This window comes from Plectropomus leopardus, chromosome 12 (assembly GCF_026936395.1).
Source record: "Plectropomus leopardus strain MGB_pleo_1.0 chromosome 12, ASM2693639v1, whole genome shotgun sequence".
NCBI classification, from domain to species: Eukaryota; Metazoa; Chordata; class Actinopteri; order Perciformes; family Serranidae; genus Plectropomus; species Plectropomus leopardus.
In genome coordinates, this window is record NC_142187.1 from 22,014,073 (window position 1) to 22,027,884 (window position 13,812).

General features: G+C 39.8%; 1 protein-coding gene across 3 annotated transcripts in view; it reads left to right on the plus strand.

Annotated features, from left to right (window-relative positions):
- Nucleotides 1–13,812, plus strand: part of pbx1a (pre-B-cell leukemia homeobox 1a) — a 100,168-nt gene that overhangs the window by 31,191 nt on the left and 55,165 nt on the right. Inside the window, exons 3-5 of one of the 3 annotated variants that reach the window (XM_088085519.1) lie at nt 5,682–5,876; nt 6,021–6,495; nt 7,292–7,365. In XM_088085519.1, the coding sequence (XP_087941645.1) occupies nt 6,311–6,495; nt 7,292–7,365 (259 nt within the window). In that variant the 5' untranslated portion in view covers nt 5,682–5,876; nt 6,021–6,310. Of the gene's footprint in view, nt 1–5,681; nt 6,496–7,291; nt 7,366–13,812 lie in introns of those variants that run through there. The other 2 variants (XM_042498306.2, XM_042498307.2) reach the window with 2 other exon arrangements.

A 13,812-nucleotide genomic window follows, 5' to 3' on the forward strand; every position in this document is an offset into this window, starting at 1 on the left:
TTTACTGTAACATGGGGGTCTATAGGGACTGATTCTTTTCTGGAGTTAGCTCCAGTGGCTTTACTAGGAATTGCATATTTTGGAACTTTCTCATTGGTTTAATTTTGTAGACCCAGAAGTTGGTGTTTAGTACAAATGACATACTTTGGAGGACTGTCACAATTTATTTTCAGACTGTAACATATCTCTAGAGATGGCAGCACTGTAGGATCCAGCATATTTGGACGATGACCTAAATGTAGGACTAAAAGTATAAAGCATTTAGGACTTAAAGGATATCTCCACCTTGGTAAGGTTTGTCTCACAACTCCGCAAACCTTACTGACAGGATGTTCTCGCTCCCAATTCGTCACAGACGCTTGGTTAGTGACACTTGTTGTCTGAAACCAATGCAATGAAAAACAACTTTAGAGTCTGTAGGAGGCGCAACAGGCAGCATTCTTATTGGATGCTCTTAGCAACTCATGTTTTATTAAGAACGAAAAAAAAGGGTCACATAGGAAAGGAGGAGGGACGGATGGTGATTGGGTCAAACAAACACAGAACTTTCATCCAGGAAGCCGCTGCTTGTGTCCTGTATGAAACCAAAACATAGTATACCATGAGACATAGGTAACCTGACATACATGACGTTACATTAGTAAGAAATGTAGTTACTTTAAACCAAGCCGTGTGCTTTTTTCGTAAACCTAACTGGGTTCATTTTTTTGAAAACCTAAAATTGCACTAGACCCATGTTGGTTTTTGTTTAGTTTAAAAAGAGACTGTGTGTTATGAGCAGAAACTGTATATTTCCTGTGAAAACAGAAGTTTAGTTTAAAAAGACATTTTGCATGTAATGAGCTTGGCTATTTGACGAGTTTAGAGTGAGAATGTGTCGTTATGGAGGTACGAATACTAAACTTTAAAGAGATAATTTACATAAAACATCACATTAAGGACTGGGCAGCTGTGCAGGTCTTGCTTTCTACCTCAGGTTAGTTTCAAGTACCTCTTTTGCTTAAAAGCTTATCTGAGGTGCAAAGAAACTTGTGGGTATTTAATTTAGCCGGAGTTCAAAGGAGGATGGTCAACAGAGGCAGAGCAAGGGCTTGGAAACGCTGACTCGGCTCCTGTCGCTTAATCTATTTGAGGTGTGATTAAAGTTTAATTCGTGCCCATCTTCTAATGCCGGCCGATGTGTGTGTTCTTCAGCAGTGGGTCGGTGAGGAGTTTCAAGCTGAGCCCAGGTCTTTTCTCTCTGTCTGGGCCTCACTTTATTCATGCCTGAGGGACGCCAAGAGCTGCAAACAACTGAATTTTTCATCAAGGTTACTTCCTGGAGAGATGTGCCATGGAGTTGCTGCTTTCTCCCTCGGTGTGTTCCTAGCTCATACATAACTTACCCTGCTCTGACCTGCAGCTCTCTCTGGGAGGAGTTGTTTGACCCTGGTCCAGATAGGAGAACGTGTGCTGTGGAGTCAGCATTTGTTTATGTTATTTGTTATGAAGCTTAAAAATATTGCGCTTTGGTTGGATCTAATACATCTTTGAAAACTTCATTTTAAATCCCCTTATTTAGCATTTGTAAGCAGTGTGTAAACACTTAATAATGCATTATAGCACACTGTAATGTAGGAGTAAGGAAATATAAGGACCTTTTTTAAAATTAATAATTTTTTGAAAACTATAACTCCCCTCATGCAGCAGCCATAAACTGTCAAAGGGTAACACTTTATAATGATTATCGTTAACAAACTGTAAATTGATACTTATTTTACTGTTAAAAAACAATTAAATTATAACAATTTTTACTAATTATTAGTAATGTTGTAATTTTTAGTATTTTAAGAGTTTATTGCTGCACACATCATTTTCTGTGATACATTACGCATTTGACAATGGTTAATTATTTGCTTGTAAACAGTCTAAAATCAAGGTAGTGTTTATAGATACACTGCACAGCATTTATTAACCATTTTACAAGCTATTTAATCATCAGGTACAACTATATAACATCCAGATAATATTGATTGTTTACAAACCAATTATTAACCATTAACAAACACTTAATATAGAATAAAAACCTGCAGCAATAAACTATAAACATACTATACATTATAGCATTACTAATAATAAATGTAATTTATGAGCATTTTATTGTTACAGTAAAATAACTATTAACTTGAGTTCAATTAACTATCAGTTACTTTTAAAGATGATTATGATAAAGTGTTGCTGGTTACTGAATGCTTTGACGGTTGTAATTAATGCTGTTTTCTTAAGATTTGAACACATTGATCACCAATTTTAATTGGGCATATTAATAGTTGCAAATACATTAATAAACACATTAAAATAAATCCAACAAATATAATTTATGTCAATTTTTGTTAAAACTAGATGGTCATAAACCATTTATCAAGTATTCCTACTGCTTATTGGTGTTAAATTCGGTAGAGGGGTTAAAATAGCGAGGAGTCTATCCAAACACACTGTCTTACATTATTTTACTTTAGGTGGCACGTGTGAAAAATTACGAAAAAAGCAGCAATTTTCTAATCATGAATGTATTATAATCTGAGGTACATTCAGTCTTCTTCCATATTTATCAGAGCAGCCTCACTGGATGATGGTAAACACAACACAACTCAACAAACTCAACTAGTTCACATTTCTTCTGGGAATTCAGACATGCTTTGGTATTAACATTTTCAGTCTCGGAAAAACAACTCGGCAACTTCTGGAGAAAAACATCTACTATTTATAAGAATATTTTTACATCAAAATTCATTTGCAATTATAATCAAATCCCACTTTTTTCTTTTTTTTCTTTGCAGTAATATTAATGCTGCAACAACACATTTTGGTTTTAATGGAGAGAAAATATGCAATGTCAGATGATTTTTTTTTCACTTTCATTAAGGCTGCAAATGCTGCTTTTTCTGAAATGCAGCAATCAGAGCCACAAACAAGGTCTTATTTATTCTATTCAGAGTTTACTTTCCGGAAAGCATCCACAAGCAATAAGGTCATTTCTGTCTATTGGCTTACAGTGGAATAAATTTGAATTTAGAGCAAAAGGAATGAGCTCTTTAGATCATATTTCACACTAATCAATGCAGCCCTTGATTTTTAAATCGGACCTAAGAAGACTGATGTGTGGGAGGTATAGATCGGGATTTAAAGCACCAGCCTGACATAAGACTCTGGCTTTACGCTCACTGTTTTGTCAACGAATGATTGGGTAAAAAAATATAAGAAAAACTTGATATTTCCTATGTCTGACGAGTATTTCTCACATGTTAGTGTGCATGTTTTCAGCTGCACCACCATCCCCTTCCTACAACACAAAGATAATCCTCTGTCATTATGACCCTGTTAAATAGGGTATAAAATAAAGCAGAATGGCTGTTGGACCGCAGACTTCCATTTCAGGGCTGTACTGTGCAGTCTTGCAGCTCCTTAGTGTCAGACATTATCACCACCACTACCCTCAACCTCACCCTGCCCCTTGTGACAATTACTGCCCTACCTCCCTATTCAGCACGTAATGAGAAAACTGACTGATCGATTTCTGTCCGGCCAGGAAAAGAGGGGAAGGAAGCATTTGGATATAGCAGAGACCAGACTCAGAGCCACAGACCTGCAGCATATCCAGATTATGATTTAGATTTTTTTACGTGTTAACAGAAGATCATTTCCATGCAATAACATATGTCATGTTTAATGCAAATTAAAATATAAATTCCACTCTGGTTAGGGGCTGTAGCCAACAATTATTTTCATTATTGATTTATCTGCCAGCTGTTATTTCAACCAACTGATTAATCATTTGATCTGTAAAATGTAAAAAAAAAATACTAAAAAATGTCGATTTCTCAAAATCCCAAGACATATTCATATTGCTTGTTTTGATTGACCAACAGTAGATACAATAACAAAATATTCTTTTTAAGGCCATAGATATGGGGGCTGTTATGTTGACTGAATATGTAACAATATTCCGTTATAGCGCTCTTGCACTTGGACTTGGACAAGTATACCTGCAAATATTCACATAAAATCATCTGGTACTGATGATTTTGCTATTGGTAGTTGGTTGCATTTTTGCTTAAAAAGGTAAAATGATTAAAAGAGTATTTCGCCGTCAGCATTGCACTTCTATAACATTGGCACCTCTTGATTTTATGGGTTATTGGAATTACTTTTTTAATGTTTTATGATGCTTGTTTTTATGCTACATTATTTTTTATTTTATTTTGTGTGTTTCTGTATAATCTTTTATTTTCAGTTGTACAAACCAAATTCCTCTTTGGGCAATAAAGGTTTCATTCATCGTCGGACTCACAATAGAGCGTTTAAATGAAAAGGTTCAAAATTGATGCTCCTGAACCAGATACTATATTGTCCTTTATATTCCACGCATTTCTCTTCCTTGTCAAAACCTGTCGCCTACATTACCTGTAGTTCAACTGCACTGCTGACAGTTCAGTAAGAGATATGGGCATGTTTTGCTAGTAGTGGCTAATGTTGCCTTGAGCTGTTAACCTCAACAAAAAGAGGCGGGCAACAGAGGTCTGTTAACTTCACTTCTTGAAGTCAACACCTCCAGTTTTGTTTTTATTTTCAAACATGTAGTCTTTAAACTTATCTGTCTCAAGTGATATCACTCAAGGCAATTTGTCAGATTGCGCACAACTCAATGTTCATTCAGATCCAGTTATCATTTCAAAGCACTATCCCTTTAGAGGTGGTGAAATTTTAATGTTTCACTATGTACCGGTCTTGATTTTTATTATTGCCATCTGGTGGCAGAACGCATTGCAGAAACATTGTGCTCACCCTCCAGTCGCCCTCCACCTTGTCCAAGTGAGTAAGTGGCTCAGTTTTGAGCCATTAAACCTTTTTAGTGGTGTTAACTATGTTAGCACCACTTGCCGTGCTGACAGTGCTAACAGTGCTAACAGTCAACAGTACTAATGGGGATTTAGGGCTCAAAATTAAGTAGCCTACTCATAGGGTTGAGCTGAAAGGCAACTGGAGGATAGGAACAATGTTTCAACAGTAATGCTGTTGCGTTGGGGCAGCGTTACCCTATTAGTGGTAATCACCAAAAAAATGGCGCCACTAGCTGGCTTGCTCCTGTAAGACACAAGTGGTGCACGGTGCAGTAAACTGAAGAGTAGCAAAATAAGCCATAGACCCACATATGTAACCAGTGGAAAATATTATCAGTGGTTAACTGTTGACATCCCCAGACTTCATATGATTTTTTCTTTCACTTATGCTGTAGAGCTCTCCAAGATCTGTAAACATACTTTGATTTTAAAATTTGATGGAGTTCCTCTTTAATCAATTTTGAAAATAGGCTGGCTAGACTGGGGGGGGGGGGCATCGGTGCATATGCCATAACAACTGTTGTGGTCCTGTGTTACAACAAAAGGCTTGTAAAAGTGCTTCCCACAAACTAATAAATTCATCTTGATTTATTTATCCTTTGACTGATTACAAGGATGTAAATATTCAGCTGGAGAATATATAGTCCGGGTGACAGAGTGTCTCCCACGAGCACCACCATGCTGTCCTGTTGGGTCAGAGCTTCACTGCCACTCACAATTATTTATTAGGCTACATATTCACTCTCTATCCATCACTGTATAGCCACCCGGTCCGGTCACATCTCTTTATGTTTATTACAGTGTCCCACCTTCCCGAGGAGGATGATTGACGTTTTCGGAGAGGACCGAGGTGGGACTTGCGCGCTCCTTCTTCTCCAATCGTGGCTCGAGGGGCGGAGGCTTTCCATCCATACTCTGATTATGAGTCAGTTACCAGACATAAGCGAAACAATAACAGACAGTTGGTGGCTACTTTGTATCCAAAAACCTTAACAGGCAAGTTGAGTCTTTAGCGCGTTATAGCGCATAAAGCTCTCGAGTATATCGGAGGTTTCATAAGAGGAGCCCAACGCGCTCCACTTTTAATCAGATTAGGAGCCTTTAATGTTCAATCCTGTTTTTTTTTCTTCTTCCCTACAGTAGCGGTGCAGGAGTGGCCAAAGCCAAAAGCAGCGATTCAGATCAGATTTCACCTAAACCAGCTAGGAGAGACACCGAGAGCGAGAGAGAGAGAGCAGAGAGAGGGTTTGTCAGTCTCCCTCCTCCCAAATCCAGAAAAGCTTACCAAGGAAAAAGGAGGAGTGTCGGAGCTGAGAGAGACGCAGAGGAATCCAGAGGAATTTCCGAGGATATTTTTCTCTTCCTCCCTCCCTCCTCTTGATATTAAAATTTAAAAGTTGGAGGCGAGGCAGCAGGGACCGTGGTCAAGGATGGACGAGCAGCCGCGGTTGATGCACTCCCACGGGGTAGGCATGGCCGGACACCCCGGCCTGGCGCAGCATATGCAGGATGGCACGGCGGGGACGGACGGAGAGGGAAGAAAGCAGGACATCGGAGACATATTACAGCAAATAATGACCATCACAGACCAAAGCTTAGACGAAGCACAGGCGAGGTGAGGCTCTACTGAAAACACACACTTGTATTGTTAATCAGAGAGCGGAAATATGAGGTTGTTGGGGATGGAAGGGGGAGATAATAACATTGTGGTTTGTGTCTCTAAATGAAAGCAATTACGCCCACTGAAGTGCCGTGACTGCGCGAAAGCGAAAATAAAGACCTTAAAAACTTGTCACGATTCATGTTTAAATATATGAAACAACTTTTCGATAATAGTTTTTTTTTTAATCAAAACTATTAATTATTGTTTGATTATTGTGGACAAGGATGATCACTTTAGGTTTTTTGTTTTTTGTTTTAACTGTGGAGCAGTTGCCACTCCAGTCTTTCAAGACTCTTCTGTTACAAAGGAGCTTACATTATAATCTTGTGCAGTGATAACATGTTGCAGCTCCTCTCCTATAGTTTTAATCAGTAATTGTTAAAATGTAAAGAAAACACCATCGAGGCATGTTACAGGTGTAGTGTAACTGGTTGGATTTTTCTTGCATATTGTATGGGAAGGTTTGAATTCTCTAATTGTGTATTTATGTGTCAAAAATAATTAAATTAAAACACTAGAGATCCAGTTAAAAAAAATAATTATATTATTCTTTGCATTGGCTCTTGATTTTTTTTTTTTTTTTTACAAATTAACCTGCTTCTTACAGTAGAAACAGCAGGAGAATCTGGGAAAATATTCACAATGACATTTTATGATTTAAGAACGCCCTCCTTATTGAAGTGGCTTTGTTATTATTGCCACTTGTTTGAATATTGATCTGGAAAGGGATGTCCTGTCCTCTTTTTAGGAAACATGCACTGAACTGCCACAGAATGAAACCTGCTCTCTTCAACGTCTTGTGCGAAATAAAAGAAAAAACAGGTAAGCTGTTTGTTCTCTTTGCTGGATTTTTATTTATTTTCGCTTGCATTTACTGATACTGACAAGAACATTGTCAGTTTTGTGGTCTAACAGCGGACTGTTAGTGTCTAAGCTTCACGTCTCTCTCTATTTAAAACATGTTCATGCATATTTTTAAGAATATAGATCATAATCATTATAGCATTCCTCTCAAGCCACTCTAAATTGATTTGCTGTAAAAATATATATATATATTTTATTTTTTAACAATATATGAGATGTTTTTCTTGACAAACGTCACACACTGTGCATGTGAACAGCCCTGGCCTCAGATTAGGCGCTGTCATTGGACAGGAGTGTTTTCATGCCGACATTTGGGCTGGGGCCGGGCTTTCTCACCCCTCTCTGTCTGTTTTTCCTTGGCCGAGTTTGATGGTTGTTTGCTAAGTGAGCTGTTTTAAAAATGCAGAGGCAGGTCGGAGGGATTTTCTGTTTATGTTTGCAACAAGGGGTCAAAGTCATGAAAAGGAATGTGTGAATTATTACTCACTTAACAGCAGATTAAAAGAAGAGCGGCTCACATGATAAAAGCCTGTGAATATTCTCTGAGGGATGTGGCGGGATGCCGTGTAAGAGGCGGCTTTTCAAGGGAGGAAATAAAACAAAATATCCAGTACACGCTTATCTGTGAACACAACTTTTGAAGCTGTCTTTGAGGTTATTGAGGGAGCCTTGTCACTTTTAGTCTGGTCGGTCGCTTTCGCAGCCATGACAGTTAAAAATAAACACAGGGCTGGTATGGAGGCAATACCATTTCCCTTAATTTTAAATGAGCTCTTATACACCGACATTTTGTTGGTGTGAGTCAGAGTTTGGCGCAGGTTTTCCGAACAAAAAAAAGAGGTAGAGGGAACCAGCAGGCACTTTGGGATTTTCACCACATTTAAAGGTTAAAGAGTGCTGTCTGTGAGGAGGAAGCTGCAGTAGGTTGGGGCCCTGTTTCTAAATTGCAAGGCTTGGAAAAGTGAGAGAGTAATGCCTGGCTCTTTGTAAACTGTCTGGCGTCTCCCTGGGTTCAACCAGAGTTCGTTTCCAAAAAGAAGAACAAAGTGACTTGGACCTTTTCCTGGCTTTTCCCCCTGCCTCTCCTCTCTTCCCACCGTTCTTGGCAACGCAGGATTTCACAGAGCTTCTGACGAGACAGAGAGAGAGAGAGGGTCCCCTTGGCCTGCAAATTAGGACCAAGTTTGGAAATGAGCATATTTCAACATAGTTTATATCCTCTTTTCTTTTATGTATCAAATCAGCTATTTTTACTCTAAAGTGTTTTTGAAAAACATGCTCCAAACCACAAATCAGCAAGCCCTAAATAACTATGATGTTTTGATGAAAGCAGAAAAGCATTTAAAAGTTAAGAATAACCCAAACAATTTAAGAGAGAATCGAGCTTTAATGGCTGCCTCGCTGTGTCCTCCCTGTCTACGTTTGAAGAGCTGAGCTGCGGCTCATCTTCGCCCATAGGAGGTTTGTGCAGACGAAACTGAAAATCCTTTCACTGCAGTGACAGAGAAAATGACTCAAACCTTCACCATGGCATTTACAGCCAAATGTGCTGAGTGCAGTGTATGCGAGCGGAGTACAGCCTGTAATTTGTCAGTTCTTTTTTATATTCTTTATAAAGAGTCAGCTTCTCCTCGCTTTTTTACATTGTTGCAGTCAGAGCGTCTTTGAGAAGAAGTGTGAGCAGGAGGAGACGAGTGCAGCGGTTCACATTCGAAGCAGCCCTTTTCCTCGACCTTTTACTGAAGAGAGGACACATTTCTTTAGATCGTATATCATTTGTTGCATGTTACTCACATGTGTGTCGCATGTATCCCCTTATGGTATATCACTGGTGTGTGAGTGTTGACAGCAGCAATATGGGACATTGCAGCAGTGAGGTGTCCATTGGCACGCAGCTGACAAACAAGGCGGGAGTGCATGCCTATAGCAGACAGAGCAGGCCTTAACTGATGACCCCCACCCCACCCCACGCCCTGTATATTTGTGCCGGGGTCGGGCTTGTGTCACGGCAGGAGAGTATTTAGCAAGCTTAAACAAGCTCAGGTTCGCACGCTGGCTTATGGAAAACCAACGGTGGAGGTTTATGTTACCACTCAGAGATGTTCCTTTTGGCCTCCAGTGTTGTATTTCGTGTTTCCCCTAACTACCGGCCCCCCTCTACACTTTTTTTCTTTAAACTATTATCATTGTTTCTACAGTTCCTGAGAAGCACTTGGAATTTGTTTTCCCTTTGCTTGCTTCACATCCTGTGAAGAGAGTTGGAGAGTGTCTTTGTTTGTGTGGAACCATTACGGCGAGGGAAGCTGGCACGTACAGGTTGACTAAGTAAGAGAAGCCAGACACCAAGTCAGTGTTTCTGGGTGTCAGATTTCAGGCCTACCCGCTCTCTCTCCCTCGCTGTGTCTCTCTATCTGCGGGCCTGGGACTGTTTCGTCAGGCCACTCTGTGTCAGCAGCCTCACATTACCCCCATGCAGGCTCGGGTCAGATGGAGAGCTCCTGCATGACTAATGTGATCAGACGGATAATGCATTACACCGCTTGAACTTATCAAAGCTGGAGACCTGCTGAATCAGTCGCTCCCACTAACTGCAGCCACCCCCCTACCCCCCACCCTCCAAGCTTGCCCTGCTAATTAGACATGTACACACATTTTAGATAGTCACAGTGGTGTTGATCTGGTCAAAGGCTGCTGCCATAAATGTTGGGAGAATTAGATTTTTATCATAAGCATAACACAAAGATGTTTCTTTTGACAGCTGTCCTGAAAGTGCTGTGTTGTTCATGTTCAGCTTACAATCATTATTTGTTTAAGATATATATTTTTTGGCTTTTTGGTCTTTGTTTATTAAGATAAATAGTGCGAAAGGCGGGAGAGAGAGAGGAGGATATGCAGTAAAGGGCCACAGGTCGGACTTGATCCTGGGTCGCTGCTAAGGTGCTCTTCCAGGTGAGCTACCAGGGTGCCTTAATTATTTTCATTATTGATCAGTTTGCCCATTACTTTCTTGATTAAATAGGTAATTATTTAGTCTATAGTCTTGAAAAATATTGCCAAAGTGTGGTTTTCAACTTTATTGTTTTGTCTAACCAGCAGTCTGAAACCCAAGGATTTTCTGTCTACAAAAATATATAACAGTCAAAGCAGCAAATTGGAGCGGATGGAAAAATTGCTACTTTAAAAAGTTTAGCATATTGCTTAAAAAATGACAGAAAGGATTAATAAAGTCGCAACTAACAAATCCATTAAAGGAATACTACACCTACAAAATGACAATTTTTATATCAAGTACTCACCCCATTTTATATTGAATTAGAGAATATGTTTCACTTTTTCAGCTCCCTGTCGGAAAGAGCTTTCTGTTTGGGAGGTACTGAGCATACGAATTGAGAAATGTGACTTAAAGTATACTGCACGAGTTGTGTGAGAGTTTGTAAACTGATGTGTTACTATAGTTTTGTTAAACGTGGACCCCCATGATTTCAGTTTCTCAAGAATTTTTGGATTCTTTCTTCACACGGAGGCATGTGAAAAATACAAAATTTAAAACTGAATGTAACGGGGGTGAGTAATTGACATACAAACAGTCATTTTGTGAGTGTAGTATCCCTTTAATCAGTTGATTGTTTAAGCTCTTGTAGGTAGGGTTGACATAAATGTGAAGGTGCATGGTGATAAAATGTCAAACTACTATTTATTGTATTTCCTGTAACATTAACATCAAACGTTGACGGAGGTACTAGTTGAGCTTCCATGAAGCAGTGGATAGACTGGTCACTATGGCTCCCAGTGCTGCTGTTTTTCAGTATTTAATTGACATGGCTGTCCATGATGAGTTCAGGGGTTAGTGTTGCCTCTCTTTGTTACTCTCCTCTCATCTCCAGTGACAGATGGAGGCATTAGTCTCCAATGTGGCGCTGTCCTGAAACTAATGGCTATGTCCTTGGTTTCCCCGCACTAGCTTGGAGACTGTATATCTGTCCCCGGCTTGGAAGTGCCGAAGCAGCAGTTTATCCCCCCATGTTTTAGTTTCCACGGAAATAAGGCTGAACAGGACTCTGTCTGTTCCCTCATAAATGACTTCGAATAAATAACTTCAAAACGAGTGCAAAATTTTCCTTCGAAAATGTTGCTGGGCTTTGATTTGCGAGTTTACAGGAAACTATTCCTCCACTTAACCAGAAACGTGAATGATAATAAACATGTAATATATTTTTCTAAGTCGTCTGAGCGGGGATGTGCTGATTGTGAGTTTATCTTTGCTTTTAAAGTGAGTTATATCAAACATAAATAGACCGGATTCCATTTTACCCACAGACGTTTGCTCTATATTCAAATTTATACTCACTACATTATCAGTGCACTTCAGAAGCAACAGCGAGTATTTTTTGCTGTTCCCTGTCCTCTGATATAAACTCACTTGCAATTAGGACAGCTAATATATTATGCAAATGTTGACTGGCTTAATTGAGACATGTTAATCATGTTTTAAGAGGCTAATTACAGCCCTGTATATCTGAGGTGGGAGTTGTAATTAGCCGTGATAACAGATCTGGCTGTAGAATGGTCATATTCTGTATGTCATCGTATGGCGAGGGAGTTTGTGCGTGTTTGAGCGTGTGTTTGCGAGAGCATAGGTGTGTTTTGTGTTTGTTTTGGAAGTTGCAGTAGCTATACTCTGTCTCTTTAAACCTTTAAACAAATGAATAATCAAAGTTTTTATTTTGGTTTCTTGTCTCTCCGTGCATGTAATGGCGTAGGTCTCATTTGAACATTTGGGGGGGCACATATGAAACAGAGGGGAGGGGGGTCCTCTGCCAGAATAGTTTGAGCATCAGACACTTTTTTTCCTGCATTGTGATGAATTTTATGTACCAATATGTGCTTTTTCGGTATCAATTTATGGTGTAAATGTCTTAAATTTTGTCAAAATAAAAGTCCTCCGCTACTTTCATCTTTTTATTCCAAGGGACAAATGCACATGCTCCAAATATTAGCGGGACATCCACCCTGCATCCCTTAAAGATACACCTATGCATGCATGCGAGTAAGTGTGTGTCCATGTCTGTTAAATGCTTCAGATAACTATTTTTCCCCCCACATACATTTTTCACATTTCACCTTCACGTACACAGCAAGAAGGACAGACACACGGAGATCCATCAGCTCACCTCTTACACAGAAATATGAATGCATTGCATGTCTATCTATAGTTTGTTTCCTGCACTTCTCAATCTGGTTATCTGATGCAGCAGCACTGTCCATTCTGCAAACTGGGCTTTTATACAAGGCTATGTTCTTAGTTTTCTGACAGAGATCATATTCAGATCCATTACACTAAGAATGCCTTCCCACTTATCGAATATAAAATTGCTTTAGAGAGGAAATTTGCTCTATGGCGGAGTGGAGTTTCTTTTTTATCAGATGTTTGTCTCTGGAGCAGCTTTTAGTGTCTACAAAACAGCTCTGGTGACATTATTGCAGTTGCAATTGCCTCAGCCATTGTTTTTCTTATTGGTGCTGTTTGGATATGATTGGATTTTCCACAGTCTGGTGGAATTGCCTCACGCAGTAGGACTGGTGGACGCGTATATCCTCATATTGTTGGCGTTGAAACACCTGCAGATCTTATTACCGATATGTTCATGGGGGCTCCAACTGTGTACTCCAGCTACCTCTGAATTGCACAGTTTAGTTTTTCATATTTCATAGCATTAACTCTGTTTGGTTACATGTCACCTTTTTCCCCTCCCTCTGTTTGACTGAGGAGTTATATCTTTTCTTACATTCACTCATACATTCACATTTCCTTGGGTGCTCTGATGGAGGTGGTTGCCCTGGCAGTTGATAACCTTTAATTCGAGGTGTGGGATCTCATTTCTCTGGCACCCTGCCACTGCGATGTAAGTGGCGTTTTGGCAGCATGCTGGGGTTGTACAAAGGAACCCCCCCCGACTTCGATGAACAGTCAAACGTAAAATGGCAAGCGCTCTTCCCTGGCTGACTTAGTAAAAATGACATAAATTAATACATGCTGCTTAAACAGGACCAAGATTAATGGTTGCCTTTCGCAGCGGCTTAGATCCTCTGTCAGTCGCTGCTCGCTGCCCAGATGGAATCAACACCAATCAATGAGGCTACCCGACTCTCCCTCGATATCTGCTTAGGAGTGGGACACACACACACACACACACACACACACACACACACACACACACACACACACACACACACACACACACACATTTATTTCACTGCTGGAAAGATGGTCTTATATTAAAACATAATCTGTCTATGCAGCAGAAAGATGCAAATACTTGAAATTGGTAATACATGATGAGAGAAAACAGAGAAAAAATACACTTTTGCTCAAGAGGTAGAAAACCTGCAACTACCAGAATATAC